This window comes from Chinchilla lanigera, unplaced genomic scaffold, assembly GCF_000276665.1.
Source record: "Chinchilla lanigera isolate Chin_1 unplaced genomic scaffold, ChiLan1.0 scaffold00051, whole genome shotgun sequence".
In the NCBI taxonomy this organism is placed as follows: domain Eukaryota; kingdom Metazoa; phylum Chordata; class Mammalia; order Rodentia; family Chinchillidae; genus Chinchilla; species Chinchilla lanigera.
The window spans coordinates 3323411-3339339 of record NW_004955452.1 but is presented as its reverse complement, the minus strand read 5'-3'; the positions used below and the strand labels follow the sequence as shown (position 1 = coordinate 3339339).

The following is a 15929-nucleotide window of genomic DNA, read 5'->3' as shown; positions in this document are numbered from 1 at the left end:
CTGAGCTAAATCCCCAGCCCCTGAACAGCTACTTTGAAGATAACAGTATGTAGTATAACAACCACTGTTGATGTTCTAGCATCTTGTTTTGAAATTGCATATCTTTTTAAATATTTTTTAAAATTTTTATTCTCTTTAAAATAAAAAGTGGGAAAAAAAAAGTGGGAAAAAGTTAAGAAAAATAAATAGAAGTAGTACAAGTATCTGACGCTGTATCATTTTTTTCATAGTGTTATTGTGTGTTCTTTACTTTCCATATATTTGTAATAAGGTGAAAATATGAATGACAAAAAAGAACAATTATTAAACATATTGCATTATGTTAATAGAAACATATAAAGCAAAACTTACTTCTCAAAACTTTTTTCTATTGGGTGCTAAGGATGGACCCAGGCCCTTGTTCAGGTTAAGCATGTTTTACCACTAAGCTACCCTCTAGACTCTCAGACCAGTTTTGAAATCCTCATAGATTTGCTAATCAGGTAAGGCCAGAGAGCCTAACTATTATTTACTAATCATTCTTCTGTATTTCTTGCTTCAGTTATCAGTATCTTTTAGTGCTCTGATTTGTTAATGAAAGGTCTAAGTAGGTTAGTCTACAGGACGACATAACTGAAGTTAGTTGGTAAGAAATAGATTCTGGACTTCTTTTATTGTTTTGGACAGAGTCAGGTCTCACTGTGTATTCCAGGCTGGCCTTGAACTCACAGTTGATCCTCCTGCCTCAGCCTTCCGAGTACCGGGATTACAGGTGTATGTTGCCACCACACCTGGCAAGATTCTGGATATTTATTTTTTTTATTTTTTTTTATTTTTGAGACAGGGTTTCACTATGCAGTTCAGGCTGGCATTGAACTCACTTTGTAGCCCAGGCTGGCCTCGAACCTGCAGCAGTCCTCTTACCTCAGCCTCCCAAGTGTTGGGATTACAGGCATGTGCCAAGGATTCTGGATATTTTAAAGGCAGAGCTAATTGGATTGACAGGTTGGGGATGTGAGAAAAAGGAGCAAAAGATGAGTTCAAGGCTTTTGACCTGAGCACCTGAAAGGATAAAGTTGCCATTTATTCAAATGAGGAAAACTGTAGAGAAGAGTAAGTTAGCAGGGGTAAGACATGTTATGAGTTGGACGTCCATATGGAACTGCTGAGTGAACAGTTGGATATATGAGCCTGGAGTCCAGGGGAGAAGCCTAGGTGGAGATCATAAGTGTGGGTAGTAAAAATACCCAAAGGGAAATTGTAAAACGCTAAGTTCAGATGAAGTCACCTGGGAAGTGCATTAGTGACTTTGACCACAGTAGTGGTAAGAGCCAGATTCAGAAAAGATTGAAGTGAGTGGGAGATAAGTAATTTGGACAGCAAATATGTATAGCTCTCTTGAAGAATTTCACTACATAAAGAGGAAAGAAATGGAGCTTTAGTTAGAATGAGTTATAGAGTGCAAATATATTTCTGCTTAAATTTTATTTTATTTTCTCTGGTTTTTTGAGACAGGGTCTTGATAATGTAGTTCAAACTGGCCTTGAACTCACTTTGTAGTCTAGGCTGGCCTTGAACTCCCAGCATTCCTCCTGCTTCAGACCTCCCAAGTTCTGGGATTGCTTGTGTATGTCATCATGCCTGGCTTCTGCTCAAGTTTTTTTTGTTTTTTTGGAAACAGGATCTCACTATGCAGTGCAGGTTGCCCTTAAACTCACTGTGTAGCTTAGGCTGACTTCAAACTCAAGGTGATCCTCCTGCTTTAGTCTCCTGAATGCTGGAATTACAGGCATGTACCACCATACCCAGTGAAACAAATATTCTTAAGTAAGAGAGAAGGGATGTAATAATAGTGCACTAGTTAATAGTGTGAGGTAGATGTTCATCCATGCATTCAAAGATGAACAATTTTGATGTACTAGGCATTGAGGTCAATGCTAGGAATAAAATAAAGAGCAAGGCACGGGTTCTTCGCAGTCACATAAGTTGAATCCTCTTGCTAGTGTTATTATACCTGATGAGGAAATTGAGACTCACTGGTTAAGAAATTTGCCGAAGTTAACTAAAGATAGATTTGAAGCCAATACAACACTCTTCGGTTTTGTTTGTTTTTTTTTTTTTGGTCTTTTTTGAGATAGGGTCTCGCTGTGCAGTTCAGCCTGGCCTTGAGCTCACTTTGTAGCCCAGGCTGTTCTCGAACTCGCAACAATCCTCCTGCCTCAGCCTCCCGACTGCTGGGATTATAGGTGTGCACCACCACGCCCGGCCATCATTTTTCATTCTTAACCACCCTCATAGCTGTCACCCTAATGACCACCTTAACCAACCTTCACCACCATCGTAGTCTTCCCGGGATTGCCTTGTTAACCTGACTGGCCAGTCTGTTTCTCTGTACAATTCACTTTCTCTCCCGCAGTCACGATGTTCTTTTTCGAAGGAAAGTCACACCCACTCACTGTCTGCTCAGAACCGCGGTGTCGTCCCAGCACCTCTGGTGTGAAGTGTAACCTTCTCACCATGGCTTACCTGAATTTGGCTGCTGTTCTCTTTTCACACCACTGTCTCTGGAATGGCCCTTCCATTCCAGCCGTGGGGTACTGTTCTTCAGATGTGTCCAGCGTGCTCCCATCTCTGGCCTTTTGTACTTGTTCTCTCAGCTTAGAGTGCTCTTTCCTCAGATTTTTCCTTTATTTTTTCTCTTAGGTCCCAGATAAAATTTACTTTCTTAGGGAGGCCCTCTTTCTTAGAATATGCCTACCACATATCCTCTCCTCCTCTTTTTTTCCTACTTGTTAATACCTCCTGAAATAGTATTATTTTTTTGTGGTACTAGGAATTAAGCCCTTTGCTCTGAGCTATTTCTCCAGCCTTTTTTTTAATTTTTAATTTTGAGAAAGGATCTTGCTAAGTACTAAGTTGCTTAGATTTGTTGCCTACACTAGTGTCAAATTTATGACCCTCATGCTGCTCCTCTGAGAGTGATGGGATTACATGTGTGTGCCACCATGCCCTGTATTGTTTATTATTTAGATTTTCAACTGTTTACATCTGTTTCAGTTCAGATCTTGTCTGTAGTAGTCACCATGTCACTAGAATCTAGAAAAATGTATGGCACAAGTCCAAAGCATTTACCTCATGAAAGATTCGGACAAGTTCTGTAAGTAGGGCAGGAGGAGTTCTCTGTGCAGGCAAGGCACTGTACAGTGGAGTAACTTTTTGTTTTATTTTGTTTTTTTGAGGCGAGGCCTCATTATCTATAATCCAGGCTGACTATTATACTCACTATGCAGCTGAGGGTTGCCTTGAATTTGTAATTCTCCTGCTTCAGCTTTCCCAGTGCTGAGATTGTATGTGTTGTCACTGTGCCTTGCTCTAATGTAGAATAATTTTAAGGTGATATTTATAGGGTAACATGGCACATGCCTGTAATCCTAGTAGGTAGGCAAAGACAGGCAAGAGGATGGTGAATTTGAGGTCCTCCTGGGTAGTTTAGTAAAACTATCTTAAACTAAAAAGGGCTGAGGATATATCTCAGTGGTAAAGAGCTTGCCTAGCATCCCTGATGCCCTGGGATCAATCCCTAGTACAAGAAAAAATGATTAATTGGATGTAGTTGTTAATGGCAGTGATTAAAAATATCAAAGGTTTTTGCTTATGGAAGCAGTTCCTCAGTCACCAGTAGGTGACCATTGAGAGGATGGCAGGGGACAACAGCAGAAAATACGTTCTTGTAAAGAAATGGGGAAAATCACTGGTGCCAGTTAAAGGGTAGGTTTTAGTCATTCTGATTTTTGGAAAAAGGCATTTGTTACAAACATATCTTCAAATAGACTGTTTAGAAAATATAATGATAGCCGGGTGTGGCGGCACATGCCTGTAATCCCAGCACTTGGGAGACGGAAGCAGGAGGATCACTGAGTTCGAGGCCAGCCTGGGCTACATAGTAAGCCACTGTTTAAAAAAAGAAACAAAAACTAAGGAAAAAGTAAAATTAGAACACTTTGCCCATCTATTGATAACTGACATATTCAGCATTATTCTTATACATTTTGTCTGTACATATATCTGCACATACATATTCAAAAAACAAAAAATTGGCAATCTGGGCTTATTGATGACTTGAGGTAAAATGAGGACAGCCAAGAGAAATTAGCAGGTGTTTCAAAATAACAAAATTAAGCTATTGGTATTCAGTCCAGGAGATGACTATCGTTCGGAAATAGATGTCTTTAAGAAAATGCAGTGAAGGTGGAGGCTGTGAGTGAAGTTTGGGGACCTTAGGGAGATAGAAAAATTGGGATAGTTGTGTTGTGAGAGTCATGGTAAGGATTTAAAAAACAACCTCAAATTTTACCAGAGAGAAGAGAAGGTGAGTCTGATTACTTTGGAAAGGATTATTTCAAGATAGAACAGCTGGGGCTGGGGATTTAGCTCAGCGGCAAAAGCGCCTGCCTGGCAAGCGCAAGGTCGTGAGTTCGGTTCTCGGTACCGGAGAAAAACCAAAAAAAAAAAAAAAGATAGAACAGCTGTTATAGACCTTAACTGAAGAAACTTAACATCCAGTAATAATTTTAGCATCTTTTAGAGTGCTATTGTTTCATTAATTAATCTGTGGTTGGAGTTGTTGCTCAGAGTGCAAAATTTTGATGCAGGTGAGTTTCACGAGAAAATTTTATCTCATGTAAATATTAGTTGACTCAGACTTGTATGTGGGTTGTCAGAGTTTTGACGCAAAAGGTGGTTTAATATTGACATCATAGAAACTTGAAAAAAATTGTCTTATAGTACTGATTTTTTGACTATTTAATAATTATTACTGTATAATTAAAGATATATAGACTATATAAAGAATTTTATAATTTTATTTTTATTTATTTTTTGAGGGGTACCAGGAATTGTACTCAGGGCCTCACACTTGCTAGACAGACACTCTGCTGCTGAGCTACATCCCTGGCCCAAGAATTTTGTAATTTAGATCCAGGCGTACTGGTGCACAACTGTAATCTCAGCACTCGGGAGGCTGAGGTAGGAGGATTGCTGTGAGTTTGAGGCCAGCCTGGGCTATATAATGAGTTGAAGGCCAACCTGAACTGCATAGTGGGACCCTGTTTCAAAAAGTGAAAAAAAAATTTTGTAATTAAAGATAATCAGATTCTTAAAAAGCTGGACATGGTACACATGCCTGTAATCTCAGCACCCTAGGAGCCTGAGGCAGGAAGACTGCAAGTTGGAATCTAATCTGTAGTGACTTAGTGAGACCCTTTCTCTCTTTTTCTTTTTTTTTGAATGTTTATTGCGGGCAGGGAAAAGACCACAGCAGAAAATAGGGAGGTTGAGCTTCTGGGGGGCTGAGACCCTTTCTCAAAAACGGCTGGAGATGTAGCTCAGTGCAAAAGTGTTGGCTTCAATCACCAGTACTGAAAAAAAAAAAAAAGTAAAATAGTTTTTTTTTCATACCTTAAAATTTAATATCCTGACCAGACACCATGGCACATGCCTGTATTTTCAGATACTTGTGAAGGTGGGGTAAGTAGGGGGATTGCTTGAGCCTAGGTGTTCAAGGCTAGCTTGAGTGATGTAGCAAGACCTCATTTAAAAAAATTTTTTTTTTAATGTCCTTGTAGATAAAGGAATAGATTGAAATACTAGAATTGCTGGAAAATATTAAGGTGACTGTTTAAACAATAATTTAGAGTTGAGAAAACTTAGGATGGGTGTGCCAGTCTTTCATTAACGTGTTTCTGCTGGCTTGAACCACTGGTGGAACATGCCTGGATGTCCTATCAGGCAGCTTCTGCTGGTGGTGGAAGCGATACAGCCACGCATGAGTTATGCACGTACCACTAGTGGTCCAAGCCGGCCAACAGCAAGACATATGAATGATGACCTTTTCATGAATGTAGTAAATTATTGTTTTTTAAAAAGCTAGATACCATATTTCTTCAAAGACACATACATGCCATTAATTGTTATGAGAAAAACACATATTGGAAATTCAAAATTTAAACCATTAGTACACATTTTACATACTGTAGACCGTTGTTCTTTGTTGAAAACCCTAAGGTATGATAAGAATGGTGTTAGCTGTGCAAGTCAACTGCACGATTCATACGGTTCTCATTCTTCCTTAGCCATCGTCCACCCTACTCCCCCCCAGATTTTGGGGCAGGTTGATTTTCTGGCTGTAAAACCAAATGCTTACATTTTGTTCTAACAAGGAAGTGTTTTTCTTCCAGGTCTTTGTAGGTAAAATACCAAGAGATCTATATGAGGATGAGTTGGTGCCCCTTTTTGAAAAGGCTGGTCCCATTTGGGACCTACGTCTCATGATGGATCCACTGTCTGGTCAGAACCGAGGGTATGCATTTATCACCTTCTGTGGAAAGGAAGCTGCACAGGAAGCTGTTAAACTGGTATGTGATAAACAAATATCCACTGTCCACCAAGTTACTGGTTGAGAGAATAAATGTCAGTTTAAAAATATTTTCATTTAACACATTTTTCTTTAGGTGTTTCTTTGAATGCTTTTATATTGGCCTGAGTTGATATGTGATCTTTGCTTTATTTTTGTCTGTGAAAGTAAAAAAAAAAAAAAGAGCTAGGTGTGGTATTGCACATTTGTAATCCCAGCACTCTGGCAGGGTGAGGCAGGAGGATTGGAAGTTTAAGCCACGCCTGGGAAATAGTGATTTAGTGAGGCCCTGTCTCAAAATTAAAAATTCTAAAAAGAGGCTGGGGATGTGGCTCAAAGCAAAGGCCCTGGGTTCAACTCCTAGTACTGATCAAAAAAAGCCCCCTTCCCAAAGAAGTGTCTCATAATACTAAGAAGATATCCAATATTAAAAGTTTCATTTGAAGTTTTATTAAAGTATCTGACTGCTCTGTACTTTTTTCTTTTGGTTTTAGATAAAAAATGGTGTCAATTCTTATTTTTAAAGCTTTGGATTGACTAAAATATCAGGGCTGAGATGGGTTCAGGAGAAGATAACTGGATGTCAGTGACTTTCAGGACTCAGTTCAGGAAATGGTTGTTTTGTTTTTGTTACAGCCTAGTCATATGATTTATTTTGTTTCTAAATCCTTTTGCCCTTACTCTTCTTTTCTTTTCCTATTTAATAACCACCCCTCTGGTAATTTCCTTTCTTTAGGACCTTTTACCATTTTGTGCATAGTGGTGACAAAACTCTGCAAGTGGTTTTCACTCCTACTGTGTGACACAGTATGACTGTCTCAGTGTCTCAAAATAACAATTGCCACTTCTGTCATATGCTTGCCAGACATCTCAGGGCTTAGTCTTAGTCCTAGCCCGTCTACAACAGATAGCCTTTGTCACTAAGTCTTCTGGTCTCGTTTAGTGGGCTCTGAACTAGGTCCCTTCCTACCTTGAATGGGTTTTTTATTATGAATTAGGAATTTTTCTTTCAGATTTGTTTATTTGATACTAAGGAATGTCTAAAGCTTTATTTCTTCATTTTTTATTTATTTAGTTTATTTTTTGTTTTTGGTACTGGAAATCGAACTTGGGACCTTGTGCTTGCCAGGCAAGCACTTATGCTGCTGAGCTATATCTCCAGCCCGTATTTCTTCATTTTTTGACAGAGTATAGATGACTTATTTTAAAATTATACATCTTTTAGCAAACTAATGAGTAATATTAAAATATAAGCTAAAATTATCAGGGAAACTCGCAGTGGATTTAGGTAGAACATTTTTTCTTTGTATAACATTTTGAAAATCATAGTATTGTTATTTGTAGTAGTAGTACTGATTTTTTTTTTTTTTTTTTTGAACAAGAGTAGCTCAGGCTGGCCTTGAACTCGTGGTAATTCCCTTGCTTGAGCCTCCTGAGTGCTGGGATTCCAGGCATGCGCCATCTGCTGAGCAAAAGTATTATTTTAATCCCATTTAAAACCTTACATATTTAGAGTTGTGGTTTTTTGTTTTTTTTTTAACCTATTGAATAATCATTAACTATTCTCAGTGGTTATTGTAGGAAACACATAATAATAAACATACATCCATTTGCGAAATTAGAGTCGTGTTTTGTATAGTGTGAAATTCTTCTAAATTTCTTTTGCATTTTGATTAAGCACAGTTGTTATTTTTTATGTATTGTTTTGACTATGGCTCATCTATATTGAATTCATCCTTAAGGACCCTGAATGATTAGCCTCAGGTAGTTATTCTGAAATTTGTTCAAGAAGGGTTTTCAGATGAAATGAGATATTTTAAACACTGAAGTGATTAACCTAGAATCCTTTTTATGTTAAGCAATGGAGGTTAACAAAACCACACTAAAGAGACCGTAATACTAAAGTTTAAAATATAATTTGTAAGCATCAAAAAAATATATATAATTTGTATTATAGCAAACATGGGGTGACTTGGTAAGTTCATGAAGCAGTGAGTGTTTGGCCTTAAATTGTGATATCTTGTAGGTTCAGATCTGTTGTCCTCAGTTTGGGGTGGTTTTGGGGTCTCTGGTTATCTCCTTCCTTGCAGTGTGACAGCTATGAAATTCGCCCTGGTAAACACCTTGGAGTGTGTATTTCTGTGGCAAACAACAGACTTTTCGTTGGATCGATCCCGAAGAATAAGACTAAAGAAAACATTCTTGAAGAATTCAGTAAAGTCACAGGTAAAACAAAAATGGATTTAGATTTTAGTTTTGGGAAATCTGTTATATTACTTAAAAGTTTATAAATGCCAAAAACAAGATAATGTGTTAAACTAAGAATTCAGGTCTTCCATATCTAAATTGCTTACTTTCTGGTTTATAGTGGTTTAAATAAACTCCCTCATATCCTTGATGTCTTGGAATTTCCCCTTCACTTGGCTTTTGGCTTTTGTCAGAGCCTTTGGTCTGTGGCCCTTGGTGAACACTGAACCCCCACCTCCCATTTCAGGGCTAAATGAAAGTTCTTACTCCTTTTATATTAACTTGTTTAGATCTTTTCTTGAGACAGGGTCTTGCTGTGTAGTTCAGGTTGCCCTTGAACTCACTATCTAGCCCACACTGGCCTCAAACTTACAGTGATCCTCCTGCCTCAGCCTCCCAAGTGATAGGATCACAAGTATATGCCACCATCCAGCAAGTGTATTTTATATTACAGATATGTATACATTAGTGTAACTGAGCAGTTTAGCAGAATTTTATTTTAATTTATTAATTCTAGGTTTTTTTTAATGGTACTTGAGCTTGAACCTAGAACGTCATGCATGCTAGGTAAGGGCTCTACCACTGAGCTACATCTCTAGCTCTTGATTTTTCTTTGAGTCTGGGTCTTCTTGTGTTACCCAGGCTGACTGTGAATTTGGTAATCCTCCTGAGTAGCTGGGATTATAGACATTACCACCATGCTTGTCTGTATTTTACTTTTTTTTGTCTTTTTGAGACAGAGTTTCACTGTGCAGTTCAGGCTGGCCTTGAACTCACTTTGTAACCCAAGCTGGCCTTGAACTTGCAGTGATCCTCCTGCCTCAGTCTCCTGAGTGCTGTCCATTTCATTTTTTAAATGCTTTTACGGTTGACTAAGGCTAGATTTGATTGTTAACACTGCTTTAGAGCACTCTCTCTTATTGTAAAAACAATATTCCTTTACATTTTTGTCATCCAGACATAATGTTCTTTCCTTTTCCCTAAAGCTTTCATTGATCTCTCTTCTGGTTTCAGCATTTCTTTAGTCTAAAGATTGCTTCAGATTTACTTCTTCTCCTGCCCTAAATCAACTTATCCTTATAGTACCTTTAACATCTATATGGATGACCCATCCAAGGCCCTAGTCTCCCAGCTCTCTGACCATCTCATCTGTAGTCTTTTACTTCAGCTCTGCCATCTCCAGATCACAATCTGGATCTTGACACCGGAAATTCTCCCCATCTAAAATCTTGATTTTTCTATCATCCCAGTTTGTAACTGCCTCTGCCCCTTACGCTGGTCGGATACCCCACTGGAACAGTTCTATAAACGTATCACTTTTTACTCTTTACCAGTTTCTTTGTGGCTTCATGTCCATTTTTTCATTCCTTCAGCAGGTGTTTATTAAAGTGCTTGTTCAGTGCTGTTATTGTGCTATGTGCTGGCATACAGTGGGCAATAAGAGACCTATTCTCTGCCCTCAGAGATTCTCCATTCTGGGAAAGGAATTAAGACCCCCAAATTAAAGAAGTACGTATACATTGTGGTTAAATGTTGTGAAGGTAGCAATAGAGAATATTTAGCTAGAGAATAGCTACTAAACCTGTTTCTATGGTTTTAGAAAGTTTTTCTGATAAGGTGTCATTTCAAGTAAGTCTTGAAGAATGGAGAGGACGTAATATACAAAAAGCAAAAAGAAATGCATTCCAAGAGAGCAACACATGCCAAGTCTCCAGGGCAAGAAATAACTCCATGTATTAAAGTAACAGAGAAGGCCATTGTTGTTAAAATGTAAAATCAGAAGAGTTATATGACGTGTAGGGCTTAAGATCTTAAGCAAGGAATGACTTCTGTTTCACAGTTACAGAGTATTTTTCCTACTGCTATGTGGATGAGGGCTTGGAGGTGTGGTCAAGGATGGAAGTTGATCAATTAGGTGAGCCTATCATACAGTAGATCAGATAGATGACTAAGGCAATAGCAAGGAGGTGGAACCAGGTCAGTGGGTTTGGAACTGTACAGAAGAGATGTAGTAAAGGAAGAAATCAAGAATACCTCATCCATTTTTGGCTCAAGAATTGTTGGGTAGTATCAATAGATAGGGAAGACAGATTCGGGGCAAAGTGGTGCCGTTTGGAACATGTTAAATTCTTCCAAGACATCTGGGAGGGCATGTTAAGCAAGCAGACACCTGTGAATTTAGGGAAGTCTGGGCTAAGCATAAAATTGAAGTATTTATAAGAGAATAGCTACCCAGGTGTGGTGGCACATGCCTGTAATCCCAACACTAGGGAGACAGAGGCAGGAGGATTGCCATGAGTTTGAGGCCAACCTGGACTACATAGTGAGTTCAAGGCTACCCTGAATTACGCAGTGAGACCCTGTCTCAAAAAAAAAAAAAAAAGATGGTTACTATTTAAAGCTCTAGGGGTAGGGTTGGAGAGGTAGTAGCATGTGAGAAGCCCTGGATTCAATCCTCAGCGTCACAAAAAACCCAGTAACATTTAAGTTAGATTTAAAGAAGGTTATTTTGGCCACAGTTGTTGAAAGTTAGTTCTTGGGGATTTTTGTTAATAATTTGGTTTTGAAGGTCCTTGATAGTGCTTCTACAAATTACAAGGTTGCTGGGTGTGTAGTGCACGTCTGTAATCCCAGCTCTTGGGAGGCTGAGACCAGAGAGTTGCGAGGAGTTCAAGGCCAGCCTTAATTATATTGCGAGACACAACCCCTACCACCTCCCCAAAAACTTACGAGGTCATGTTATATCAAATACTCTAAAACATTGTAGGATGTTAAGAGACAAAATACAGTAGTTGTAAGTGTTGTATATGGCTGTACCTTTAGGACTCTAAAATTAATAGGGATCATGTAATATTGTCCCAACCGCCATATTTATGTTGATCTAATTGTCTACTAAGTAATTAGTGACTCATTTTAAGGCTTTTTCAATTATTTTTTGATTGTTGGCGAGTGGGTGTAGGTCTGCCTGATCACTAGATGTGTGGTGGATGCTTTTGGCTTATATATCTGGCTGTTGGTTTAACAGAGGGTTTGGTGGACGTTATTCTCTATCATCAACCCGATGACAAAAAGAAGAATCGGGGGTTCTGCTTCCTTGAATATGAGGATCACAAGTCAGCGGCACAAGCCAGACGTCGGCTGATGAGTGGAAAAGTAAAAGTATGGGGAAATGTAGTTACAGTTGAATGGGCTGACCCTGTGGAAGAACCAGATCCAGAAGTCATGGCTAAGGTAAATGCAGTTGCTTGGAGTGGGGATAGTTTATCATTTCAATTTTATACTCAGAATAAAGCTCAAACTTTTCCATGTTTATAGAAATACCAATTGTAGCTCTTGACTTTGTTTTATAAGAAGCTGATTTAACATTGGGTCAGTAGTCTTAGTGTCCAGATATTAACCCTCCATTAACCATCTCTTTTCCTCCAGATTAAATGTGCAAAGGAACAGAAATTAAATCCTTTCAATTAGATATTTCATACATACTTGGTTCTTGCTGAGTTCTAGGCACCCTGAGGGATATAGAGGTTGTAAAAAGAAATCTTCATTAACCGTACTGGACTTTTACTACATGACCATGACTTATGTGTTTTTTAGATTTATAGCTAATTTTTCAAGTCCTCCTTCCTCTCTCTCTCTCTCTCTCTCTCTCTCTCTCTCTCTCTCTCTCTCTCTCTCTCTCCCCCTTTTCTTTTTTCCTCTCCCTTCCTTCCTTCCTTCCTTCCTTCCTTCCTTCCTTCCTTCGCTTCCCTTATTGTCCTTGTGAAGAAAGGCAAAGGATTGTTGTGTTTACTGTTGTTTGGTAGTGGCAAAGTATGCATGACTGGTCCTGTTTGAGGGCCTTTTTTTCCCTCCTTGGCCCTTTTCTTTCATGATCAGGATCTTTGGTAAGAGGTGGTGCCGTGTGTCCTGCTTCTTGGGCTTTCCTTTAGGTGACTCTTGGGTTTGAAGGAACATATCACAGTTTCATCTCTGCTGCTTGCAGTAAATTTATGAGTATTTTGGCTGTGCCTCTTCCCTTCTCAGGAAGGCTACAGTTCTGTGGATGGCTATAAGGTATTGGTTAGATTGTTCATGGCTGAATTTTTTTTTTTTAAGACAGTATCTCAGTATGTAGCCCAGGCTGTCCTTGAACTTGAAGTGATCCTCCTGCCTCATCCTGAGTGCTGGGATTATAGGCATGTGTCACTATGTCGAGCAATGAAAATACTTTTCTTCAAGTTTTTTATTCAAGATTTTGAGGAGATAGATCATAACTCCGATTAGTTTAGAGAACTCTGGCTTGTACATTACTAGTATGGTATACAGTCTTTGTAGGTAAGGACATCTTTGCATTAAGCAGAGAAGATTCCTTGAGAATGAACCGTAGAGGCTCAGAAGTGCTGCTTAGTATCTTTTGTGTCATGTTCCTTGACTAGCTGTGTATCTAAGAAAAGGACTGGAAATGTAGCCCTGTTTTTTGTTCTTTTTTTATTAGGTTATTTTAATTCCAATTATTTCTTCTCATAATGCAATTATAGCTTGGGGCAAACTACTAAACTTCGGTATCGTTTGTTTTATTGGAGTGGGTATATCTCTAAGATCCATTACAACTTTGACTCTCCCTATAGAAGGGAGGAATTACGTTCTTGAAAATCTAAAGTATAATATGCTAGTCATTTGCTTATCAACCACTTTTAACATACCCTAGTAACCTTTCAGGTAGAAGTTAATCGTAAATCTTTTTCTGATCAGAAAACCATAAGATTTTGTTCTTGTAACTATTCTTTATGAATCAGCAACAGGCTTCAAAATGTACAGGAGGCTGCTTGGTTGGCATAATGTTAACGCCTTGTTTTCTTAATTGAGAAAAATATTGTCCATTAGAGTAAAGCTGTTAAATGGTCTTTTTTTTTTTTTTTTTTTTTTGAGATGAGAGTCTCACTATGCAGTTCAGGCTGGCCTTGAGCTCACTTTGTAGCCCAGGCTGGTCTCGAACTCGCAATGGTCCTCCTGCCTCAGCCTCCCGAGTGCTAGGATTACAGGCGTGCACCACCACTCCCGGCAAAGCTGTTAAATGTTAAAATTCATTGAAGATTCTTTGTCAGGTTGGGTCGTTTTTATCTTTTAGTGCCTTAAACATGCTAAACAAGTGATCTTACTTCTGAGCTGCCCCCAGTCTTCTAATTCAACCTTTTAAACACACTTCCAATAAGTAATTTTATGTTGCACATTACAGTTTCTTCACAGAAAAGAAAAAAAGATCCATGTTTAGTTATAAAAGAAAAGGTTTGGTTGTGACTCAGTGGTGGTGGAGCATTTGCTTAGCATGTATGAGGCCCTAGGTTTGATCCCCAACACCGTAGAAAAATTAAATTATAAAAAAAGTGAGTAAACCAGTAGGGACCTAGTGTAGAGGCTAGACGTCAGCCTTGCAACGTTGAGAAAAGTAAGAGGGTAGGAAACTACAGGTGATCCTATCTTGTTCATCAAGCCTTTCTGAGGCAGCAGTTTGTTCAGTGGGTGTGTTAATTTTTTGCTTGAATAGGTGGTCTATTTCTCTAGTTGATAAATTATATAGAAAGGTATAGAGGAAGAAGTCCCACCTTCTCCCTTACCCCCATGTTTGCCCTATCCCTCTTGTCCACTGTAAGGTATCCAGTTTCAGTAGTCCATAGTTTATCCTTTTGGTGTTTCCCTAGGCAAATTCTAGCAAATGAACATATTTTTTAAATTTGCTTATATCTTATATGAATAGCTGCTGGTAGTCTCTTTTATTCATTGATCTGTATTTGATTTATTCACTAGTTTAATCAGCTCTGAGAAGATACTCCATTAACATGTGTACCATTAAAAAAATTATACATTTCTGCCAGTTAAACTGTGGGGCAGTGGTTGCTTGTCCCATTGACTTTCAGTTATATCTCTGTTTTGGAGCTGTAAATAATAGGGAAAACCATGTCTTACCTTATCAGCATATCCTAGGAATCTCTTTATAGCATCTCTTAGTACTCTTTCTCGTTTTTATGGGTATATAATACTCCATTCAGTAGATATACTATAGTATATTTAGCCAGATGGACGTTTGGTTATTTTAAATTTTTGTTAATTTTATAATATTGTACTGAATAAACTTTTATGTCAGTTGATACAGATATTAAATATATCTTCAGGATAGATTCTTAGGGGTAGAATTATGGGCAAAAGGACAAACTCATCTGCGATTATTAAAATGTTTCTGTACTCCTTTTTATTGGAGGTATTCCTCATCCCTGGAAAAATAGAGTATGGTCAAATTTTTTTGTCAGTCTGAAAAGAAAGTATGTGTTATTACTGTTAATAATTTGGTTCTCATTATGGATGAATTTGATCTTTTACTGTGTTTGAAGGGCCATATGTTTTTCTTCATATGAACCATGTATTCATGAATTTCACTTATTGCTAAGTTGCCCAGGTTGGGCTCAAGCTTGCATTCCTTCTTCCTCAGCCTCCCAGAGTACAACCACACTGGCTGACTTCACCTGTTCTTCTATTCAGTTGTAGAATTTTTTCTTATTTTCTGGAGTTCTGATGCAAAGAAAAAGTAATCTCTCTGTAATACTTGTTTCAGCTTTTAAAAAATGTTTTGTTATCTTTCTTAGCTTTGCTCATTGTACTTTTTGCGATGTAGAAACCGTTTATTTTTAGTAGCTGAATGTATCACTCTTAAGTGCTTTCTAGATTTTAAGTCCAAGGCCATTTTATTCCAATGATATATAGAAGAATCCATTTTTGTTTAATTCTAATACTTTCACAGTGTCCTTGTGTCCTTAAGGTTTTAGTCTATTTGGAGTTTATCTTGATATGTAGTGAAGATACGGACCGGCTTTTACTTTTTCTGATTAACACTACCCACCTCCCAGTCCCCTGTACTAGGAATTGCACCTAGGATCTATACCTTCTTTTACATTTTTACTTTGAGGCAGAGTTTTGCTAAGTTGCCCAGGCTGGGCTTGAACTTGTGATCCTCCTGCCTCAGCCTCTGAAAGTGCTCAGAGGTTACAGGTGTGCATTACCATGCCCTGCTAACACTACTCTTATTTAATGATTTAAGTGTTATGGTTTGTCAGTGTCTAGATTATGCTCTTGTTTATTACCCAGGCTATTCTTACTTATTTTTCTGTATGAACTTTAGAAAATTTCCAGTTCTAAGGGAGAAAACAGAAAAATTTATTTGGGGGGGAGAACCATGATAATTTTGTGATTTAATTTAGTAATAATTATGTATTGGTTCTTTGAAGGTTTTATTCACATTATTGAGTACTTTTTTTTTTTT

At 38.2% G+C, this 15929-nt stretch overlaps 1 protein-coding gene across 4 annotated transcripts in view; it reads left to right on the top strand.

The window, feature by feature from the left end:
• The window catches only part of Hnrnpr (heterogeneous nuclear ribonucleoprotein R), a 36190-nt gene that overhangs the window by 15386 nt on the left and 4875 nt on the right, over positions 1-15929 (top strand). For 2 of the 4 annotated variants that reach the window (XM_013519517.1, XM_013519518.1), the window contains 3 exons: positions 6216-6392; positions 8482-8617; positions 11655-11869. In XM_013519517.1, the coding sequence (XP_013374971.1) occupies positions 6216-6392; positions 8482-8617; positions 11655-11869 (528 nt within the window). The remainder of the gene's footprint in view (positions 1-6215; positions 6393-8481; positions 8618-11654; positions 11870-15929) is intronic. The other 2 variants (XM_005394754.2, XM_005394759.2) reach the window with 1 other exon arrangement.